General features: G+C 46.2%; 1 protein-coding gene across 1 annotated transcript; it reads right to left on the bottom strand.

Annotated features, from left to right (window-relative positions):
• LOC8062888 (cytochrome P450 704C1) lies at positions 2,350–6,725 on the bottom strand. Its single transcript, XM_021452464.1, has 5 exons — positions 6,411–6,725; positions 3,947–4,462; positions 3,518–3,853; positions 3,194–3,397; positions 2,350–3,055 (listed from the first exon to the last, which is right to left on the bottom strand). Exons 1-5 carry the CDS (start codon positions 6,723–6,725, stop codon positions 2,873–2,875), a joined length of 1,554 nt encoding a protein of 517 aa, XP_021308139.1. The 3' UTR covers positions 2,350–2,872.

Genomic DNA, 9,016 nt, shown 5'->3' with positions numbered 1-9,016 from the left:
ATTCTAAAAACCACCTGTAGTGGGCGACGTAAGGCAACCGCCACAGTTAATGTTCACGAAAAAAACTCAAAAAACTAAAAACTTGCAACTCTAGAGTTAAACCTAAGATCTCTCATTCAACACTATCACCTTCTACCACTACACCACACAATCATTTATACATATATATAATACGTTATCTTTTTATATCAATATTTTGTAATCTTACAATGAGTATTTTGGCTACTAAATGAATTTAAACGAAAAAAATATTAACTATAAAGTTTTAAATCTTGTCGAGTACTACAACTTTGGTACATAATGTATCGCCATTAGTGATAGTTTGAAAAAATTCAAAAAAATGAGCCTTAAAATATGTGAATTTCAAACACATATTTGAGACTCTAGGTGACTTTAAATCAAAAACTCGTCAATATAAAATATGTAGATCAGGTGGACCACTAGAACTTTAGTATTAACTATGTTAACATTGGACATCATTTAGACATTCAAAATTCAAAATTTCAAAATCTATAACCTTCAAACACATGTTTGAGACTTTAAACATATTCAAATTAAAAACTTTCAACTACAAAGTTGTAGATTCTATCGAGAACTATAACTTTTGTATAGACCATGTCAACATCTAAGATTGTTTGATAATTTTAAATTTTAAATTTCAAAATCTGCACACTTAAAAATAATATTTTTTGGACCCTAAACCATTTCAATTCATAAATTTTTCAACTGCAAAGTTGTAGATCTCATCGAGAGCTATAATTTTGATATAAAGTTTGTCTTCATCCGAATTCATATGAAAAAGTTATAAATTATTTTTTTTGTTGTAACTAACCGTGGCGGTTGCTTATAATGTCCGCCACGGTTAATAACTCATTAACCGTGGTGGTTACGTTACAATGTCCGTCACGATTAATTATTAACCGTGGCGGTTGTTCGGTGGGCTGGCCGACTTCAGCCGACCGTGAATAACCGTACAGGCAAAAATAACGCCCGCCTCAAAGCCCTTATGTGAAACGCTGCGCAAAATAAAACGTATAATAGTGTGTTAACCGGTTGTTTTATGTTAAGCGTCAGTGTTAATTATATTTACACTGATAGTTCTCTTAGGACAACCGTCTATGTTAACTCTTTTCACAGTCTGTTGCTTTAAGTAATTTGTTAGTATAACAACATTGACACAAGCGGTTCACATAAACCCGCGACCTCATGAATATGTTTTCTAGAGGCAGTTTGTTTGGAAAAGTGCCAGTGTAATGTTTTTAAAAATTCAAAAATTGGCGCCATATACTCCTGCTAGTGAATTTTATTTCCCGCCTATGAATTACTGTATACAAATTGAAACGAATCTAAATAGAAATCACATAAAACTATATTTGCATGCATGAAAAATGTAATATTTATTGCAGTCTACCATAGTCATCACACGCTAGTGTACATATACAACAATTTTTTTTTTCACTCATAGCTAGCTCAGTCCCATGATGTACTTCTCTAATAATCATCGTGGTTTAGCTCTAGTCTGGCAAATTCTACAAGATCTTGGTACTGTGGTTAACTTCGGATCAAAATACTACTCATCAAAGCAAATTATTACTTTCATGATGAACCGGCAAAAGTCCTTGCAATTGTTCATGAGTTAGCATTCTGGAGGCGATTATTTGTGGGATTACACTTGTATATCTGCAAAAGAATAATATGTGCACTGATGTATCTCCGTCTTCGTCTCAGGATTGTTGATGTATCTCTCGTTTTCTCTGAGAAACTCGTCGTAGCACTATAAAGAATTGGCAAGTGGTTACATAGTTGCTATGTATATATATAAGAGAAATATTTATACGCTATTTAAAGTTTACTTTAAATTTAGTCTGCACGGTTAGTGGTTTTCCACCTTTTTTAAATCGTACCATCCACCTTATACCACTTGTATGCCCCGCAGAGCTCGAATGAGTTCAACGAGTCATTTCCAAACTCTCATAAATAATATAGAAATGTGAAAAAACACGCATGCAAATCTTGACTTATTGCTGTAAAATATCAATGAATTTTTGATAACTACCCTGTGGAAAATCTATAGAGTCAAGGACCAAAAGTCATCCGTCGTAGAGCCAAATGCAGTAATGTGTTAAGATAGTCGTAACTTTGTAAATAAAAATTATTAAGGCCTTGTTTAGATGTGAATTTTTTTTGAATTTCACTACTGTAGCATTTTCGTTTGTTTATGGTAAATATTGTCCAATCATAGACTAGTCAAAAGATTCGTCTCGTGATTTACAGTCAAACTGTGTGATTAGTTTTTGTTTTCGTCTATATTTAATGTTTTATGCATGTGCCGTAAGATTCGATGTGACAGGAAATCTTGAAAACTTTTTGGATTTCGGGATGAACTAAACAAGACCTAAGAGAGTTTACAACCAACATACTTGAACATGTATGGTGCACATACAATACTCCAATAACTTGGCATTGAAGAAACATATTTCCTATGTAGGTGGACAGGACACTGCAAGTTCTTGCTTGTCTTGCTCCTCTACTCTAATATTAGCTATTTCAGTCTCAGTCTTGCTCACAAATTTGTCATGATCATGACCCATAACCACTGTCTGCTCGTTCTCGCTTATTGTGACTGGACCAGGCGCATGCCGTGGAACACCAACCTCTGCTCACCGCCGCGACACTGACTGCAATTCCACTAGCGGCGCAACTTATTCCATGGCATGCTATCAACAAGATGCAGTATCCAAAGTGGTTGCCAACTATCACTGCTCGTTTTCGTTTCTTGCATAGTATGTACAAGGAGTCAAGGACCTGTCGCTAGCTTAGCTGCAGGCACCGGCGGCTACGTGCCCACTCTTGCCCAGGCGCGCGATGGACCTCATCTCGCCGTCGCTGTCAGATGCAGACCCTCGTCGATGTGGAGCGTGATCATGGTCCGGTAGTTGACGGTCGCCTTCTCGCCGTCGCGCAGCCGGAACACGAAGAAGCGGAAAAGCACGGCCGCGAAGATCTTCATCTGCCGGTACGCGAACTCCTTTCCCAGGCATATCCTCGGACCAGCCTGTGGAATTGGAAAGACGCTTGCAAAAGGACGTCGTGAGACTAGTTCGGTCAGAACATAGTAGTGCACATATACGGTATGCAATCTGCATGATTGCAATGGCGTTTTATTGAGAAATTAACTAAAATCACCGTGTACCTGGAAAGCTGTGAATTTGAAGGGGCTTTCCTGCTGGAATTCGCCATTCTGATCCAGCCACCGTTCCGGCCTGAAGACCTCAGCGTCTTTGCCCCAGAGGTACTCCATCCGGCCCATGGCGTAGGGGACGTAGAACACGATGTCGCCCTTGCTGACGCTACAACCGTCAGGCAAGACATCGTCTCCGAAGCACTGCTTGTTATCCTGAACGTACCATCAACAACATGCTCCACATTTAGTTTCCACAAAGGAGTGGCCTTGCAATTTCAGTGACTGCCGACTAGAGCATGAGCATGGAGTAGCACGAAGACACGAACTACTCACCATAGGAACAGACGGGTACAGCCTGAGCGTCTCGGTCAGGGCGGCGTGCAGGTAGTGCATCTTGTTCAGGGCCACATCGGTCAGGCTCTGCGCGAACTCCTCCACGGTTTTCGTCTCGCCGGCGTTGCTCACGTTTCTTGCATCTTGACAGATCTTCTCCTGGATCTCCGGGTGCTTGCACGCCATGTAGAGGAACCAGGTCAGCGCACCCGCCGTCGTGTCCTTGCCGGCGATGACTATGTTCAGTATGATGTCCCTCAGGTACTTGTAGTCCACTGTCCCGGATTCGTTCGTCGCCTTTCGGATGAACCTGGACAGCATGTCCTGCCTCGAATCCTACATCACGGAATCGAGGGATGGATGTGTCAGTTCATTCATTCAGAGTGCAGCGCGTTCGACAGAAACAGGTGCACGGACACTCACAGGGACAGCGTCCCCGGTCGCCTCGCGATCAGAGAGCTCCTGGGCCCTGTCGCGGATGCACTTGTACACGAACTCGTCGATGAACTTGACCCGCTGCCTGAGCTTGGCCTCGGATCCGACGCCGAGGAACCTCTGCGCCTTCCAGAACGCGTTGACGTAGCGCAGCAGCGTGAGCTCGCTGGCGTCGTCGAGCGCCGCGGCGAAGCGGCTCCTCCCCTCGCCCGATGAAACGCCCGCCAGCGTGTCGAGGTCCAGGCCGAAGGCGATGGTGAAGATGGAGTCCATGGTCGCGCGGAGCGCGAGGCCCTGGAACTCCATGGGCTTCCCGGACGCGGCGTTTCCGGAGACAATGCCGGCCAACCTGGCGGCGTTCCGCTTGAAGACGGCGCCGCTGAAGTCACGGAGCGCCCTCGTGGAGAAGTCGTAGCTGGCGATCTTCCGCTGCTGCCTCCACTTGTCGCCGTCCACGGCGAAGAGGCCGTCGCCGAGCAAGTCAGACGTGTTCTCGTAGTTGAAGGTGCCCTGCATGCACGGTTGAGACGAAGCAGAACAGAAGCACGCGGCATCGTCGTCATCAGCCGGAAACGCGCAAGGGAACTCGGAAAGTAAGCTTCCTCTAGAATCGGCAGGCCTATTAAAGGTCCACACAAAAAAACATGCTTTATGGAGGCCCATTTGTTGTCCAACTAAAAGGACCTCTCGCATCCTTTTGACCTTTTGCATGGGTCGGGATTCAGAGGCCTCGTTACTGGCCCCTTACGCCAGGACAAGCAGGAGGAATCTGTCGCTACCCCAGAGGGTTACTGTATTTAGATGTAGGCTTATTAGATTCTCAAAAAAAAAAAAGATGTAGGCTTATTCATAGTAACGCACAGGTTGGTCCCTTAGTCAACGTCAAGATGACAACGGGGACATCTCCGCTGGGGAATGGCACCCCATCCCCATCCCCGATACCTGTAATTTCCCTTGCTCCCCGACCCCGCTCCCCGTATCGGGGTTGTCGTTCTCCCATCCCCGTCCCCGATTGGAGTTGCGGGGCCCCAACAGGTGCCACGCACCCAACTGCAAGTCAACGGTGGCTTCGTTCACGTCGACTTCGCCATAGAGAAAGTCAAAGGGAGAGGGGAAGCGGAGACGGGGAACGGAGCCATCGAGGGAGCAGAGCCACAGGAGAGATGACGCTGATGGAGGGAGCCACAACACCACAAGAAGAAGCATCGATTCGAACAAGCCATAGCCATTGCTTTGACCTATAGTCTCTAGATTTCCATGTCGGCTATCGCAGTTCAGGGCGGTGCGGCGGCCTACTGCAGTCTGCGAGAGAGGAAGAGCAAGGGAACAAATCCATGTTGCCCGTCTCCGACTCCGCATCGCGAGCGCGAGTCGGGAGGGCAGCAACCGCGAGTCATGGAAAATATGGGCGGTGGCGTGAAGCAGTGGAGGGTACCAGGTGTTTTATTTGGGTTCGGCCGAATATCTAGCATTGGGCTTTTTGGACCTGCTAATCGGGTGACCTGACGGGTGATAGGGATGGAGAGTGCTGGAACGTTACTACCCCCACTACCCCCGACGGGGATCAGTTTTAGTGCACAAACGTCATCACGGGGATCAAGATTAGTCCACGAACATCTTCTAATGCATGAAATACCCATCGGGGATCGGACCCGTTGCCATCTTGAGCCAACGAGTATCAAACATCGACCACCCTCTGTTTGGCTACCTATAAAGTCTTGGCATAGAATTAAGGTGCGACCTATTGAGCCGTGGTCTTCATCTCCGACACGACACACCTCACCCCTGGCCCTGCCGCGGTGTATGGGGTCTTGGAGTTCTGCTGCCACAACTGTATCCGTGAAGCTCTGGTGAGATCTTACCATGCCCACATTCCTCCTCCTTCCCCCCTCTTTCTTACCACTGCCATGGTCATAGGCACCCACGTGCCCGATTTGGTCTGGCCATATCCCGCTCTCCTGTCATCCCCACCGCCTCATCGGCTCGCCTCCCCCTAAACCCTCTTCTAAGCCCTCTGAAGATGGAGAAGAAGAGAAGGAGACATGGGAGCGGGACATGGCGTAACCGTACCTAACGCCAGCGAGGTCTCTGTCTTCGTCTCTGACGCTGGCTATGAGGGTGCGGCAGCCCGTGGGAGAGGACATGCGTTGCGTGATCGCGCTCCGGCGTGACAGGTTGCGTGTTTTCTTTTTTTCCAAAGTTTTGGCGTACATACGTAATGTATGGCGTGGAGGACTGGAGGGCACCCCAACCCAAATCATGTGATGTCGCTCAGCCTCCACAGAAGTTGCTGACTTCAAGAGAGCGACGTCCGAGGAAAGGCCAACGGCGGAGAGGGAGTGCGTGTCTGCCTAGTAGTCAGGCTCAAGACTTGCAGTTGCAGCGCACAAAAAATAACATGCAAACAGAGAAGCGTATATACTAGCTTAATAATAAGCTTGCTGTGCTCAGTGCTCACCTTGCCGTAGTTGGCGAAGTTGGTCCTAAGGATGTGCTTGACCACGGCGGGGTCGCACGTGTAAATCTGCCGGCGGCCGGCCGGCACCAGCAGCTGGAAGGTCTTGCGCTGGCGGAACAGGTCCGTGTGGTAGTCGTGCAGCCGGCGGACGTGGTACAGCTGGTGGAACACCGTGCCCACCACGGGCGCGTACCCCTTCGGCTGCTTGCTGCGCTGCCCGCGACGGCCGACGACGAGCAGGTAGTACGTGCAGATCGCGAGCAGCACGACGCCGGCGGCGGCCAGAGCCGTGGAGCAGTAGACTTGTGCTCCCATGGCTACTAGCTGCCAGGCTAGGGGAGTTTGTGTTGGCTAAAAGACTTGAATCCGGCTCGCTCTTGCGGGGCAGCTGTACTTGCAGGATGGGCATCGTTATCAATTCGTCACTCGTCGTCGTCAATTCGTCATCCAAGAATACTATATATGTTATATATCGTTATACCCCCCAACCCCCCAAGCAATGAAAGCATAACTGAATGAAGTCATCCCATGGCAGCATGCAATGCAACATATATCCAAAACATTTTGAACTCGTCTCCGGTACATTGTTAGATAGTTTGTCACATAGCCATGCCCCATGCACATATATCGCCGGCCGAGTAAAGTTACATTCAAGGAGAAATCTTGATTCGGTCATCAGGGACAGAACAAGGTATGATCGCGACTCACTTAGGTCTTGTTTAGATCCAATTTTTTTTTTAGTAAACTCTATTAGTTAGCCCCTGCATAACACTTGAGGAGTGACGTGTGCATCTAAAGGATTGATGTCCTCATCACTTGAGCCCCCAAGTCAACACCACTTGCCTAATTTGCACCTATGTCACCTGCTTTCGCTCGCCCCTAAGTAACCCAACGCTGACTACTGTGTTCTTTCACCCTCCCAACACCTCAGTGCCACCATTCCAACACTACTCGACCTCAATGCCTACACAAGACCATCTTTAGGGATGGAAACATATTAGATTCGCATAGAATTGGATTTGGATATCACCTTTTACCATGTTTATATATATGGACAAGTGTTGTTTAGTTGAGAGTTTGCTTGTGCGTCCGTTGAAGTTGTGAAAATGACCAGGAAGCATCGTTCTCTCAGACCATAATGAAAACATAATTTCAGTTTTTCTTGAAGACGAATACAATATTGTTCTTTTCTTCTCAGAATGAAATTTCTTTTTCTGATTACTTTCGGATTTAGACCAGTTAAGGTAAAGCTCCCAAATGGCATATTATTTTAAACGAGGCTCTTGATAATGGGACATGATGACTCCTGTTCCACAAGAGGTGTTTAGTGAGTGGTAATGATATTAGAGTTTCAACCAAATATATCCGGGAAGATCAAGGTATTTTTTAAATGAGACCCTCGATAGTGGGACATGAAAACTCCTTTGTCACAGGAGGCGTTCTAATGAGTTGTAACGTGAAGTACCGAAAACGACGATCAGAGGAGGGATGAATGGAAAACTTAAATTTCTTTCAAAATATTTAGCCACTGTTCAAAATATTTAGTCACAAGCCTTTCAAAATTAAAATACTCAAGCCAACTAGTGACGAGAGTATCTAAAAAAAATTCTTCGAAATGGTAAGAAGCTAACAGAGACAGAACACGAGTACAGACGACCAAACTACGCGTGAATCACAAAATCAAAGCTAGTAAAAATAGTTAGAAAAATCATCAGAAAATTTGATCAACCTGGAAACGTGAAACCAAACACAGCAGGAACGAAGAAGGACGAAGACAACTGCACGGGTCTGCACGCATTGTAAATCTACTGCCTGCTCGACTTCGCTGGGAGCACCTAGGTCTGCTGAGCCACGTTCAACAAGCAACCAAGCAACTGGCACAGAAACAAGTACGAGCAACCAAGCAACTTACGGTGCTTAAGCACTTGATGATTGTAATAATGCTACTGGCCACAATTGCAAAATCCCCACGATATCCAAAAAGAAAAGGATGAGCAAAGCTTCTGCTAAGCACAAACAGGAGAAAATACAAACTAAAACTAAACAAAGCAAGCAGACTAGAAGAAGAAAAATCACGCAAGGCAAGGGAGAGCTGTCCTGCTCTGACGGTGAGCGGCCAAACACCAGGAGCCATGGTCAAAGTCGGCTCGGACCTGGGCGCGTGGGTTTGAGTTCCCCTTTCCCTCAAGACGAACATCACGAACAAGACACAGCGCCAACAACAAACTGGATCTCCTCCGAATCAAAAGGATTCGCTCTCAAATTTGGCACAGATGAAATTCAAGCTAGCATGAATCTATTCCCCAAAAATCATCACTTAGAATTGACCTAAACTTCAGAAAAATCAAATCGTAGCCAAAAACGAAAAGAACAAAAACATAAGGACACAGTAATTTAAGAACCCCGGAGGATATATGAAGAATTTGAGCCTCCATTCCCACTCTAAATCTCAGTACAAATACTACTAAAAATTCAGAAGATTTTTGACCTCTCTCATGAACTAGAAAACCTAACCTTAGATGAAGAAGGGGAAATGATAGTGGAAGAGAGGTGAGGGAGATGGGGACTTCCCCTCCTTATTTATGAGACATATTACATATTCCCCA

Source organism: Sorghum bicolor, chromosome 1, assembly GCF_000003195.3.
Source record: "Sorghum bicolor cultivar BTx623 chromosome 1, Sorghum_bicolor_NCBIv3, whole genome shotgun sequence".
Lineage (NCBI taxonomy): Eukaryota > Viridiplantae > Streptophyta > Magnoliopsida > Poales > Poaceae > Sorghum > Sorghum bicolor.
Note: the sequence above shows the minus strand (reverse complement) of the source record. Positions and strands in the feature narration are given on the sequence as shown.

Bases quoted from the DNA above. Each gene is read 5' to 3' on its own strand.
- LOC8062888 (XM_021452464.1), bottom strand. From the start codon at position 6,725: ATGGGAGCACAAGTCTACTGCTCCACGGCTCTGGCCGCCGCCGGCGTC. The intron at 3,854-3,946 runs GTCCCTGTGAGT...TCCGTGATGTAG, and splicing joins GCGAGGCGACCGGGGACGCT to GATTCGAGGCAGGACATGCT. The intron at 3,398-3,517 runs GTGAGTAGTTCG...TGGTACGTTCAG, and splicing joins TGTACCCGTCTGTTCCTATG to GATAACAAGCAGTGCTTCGG.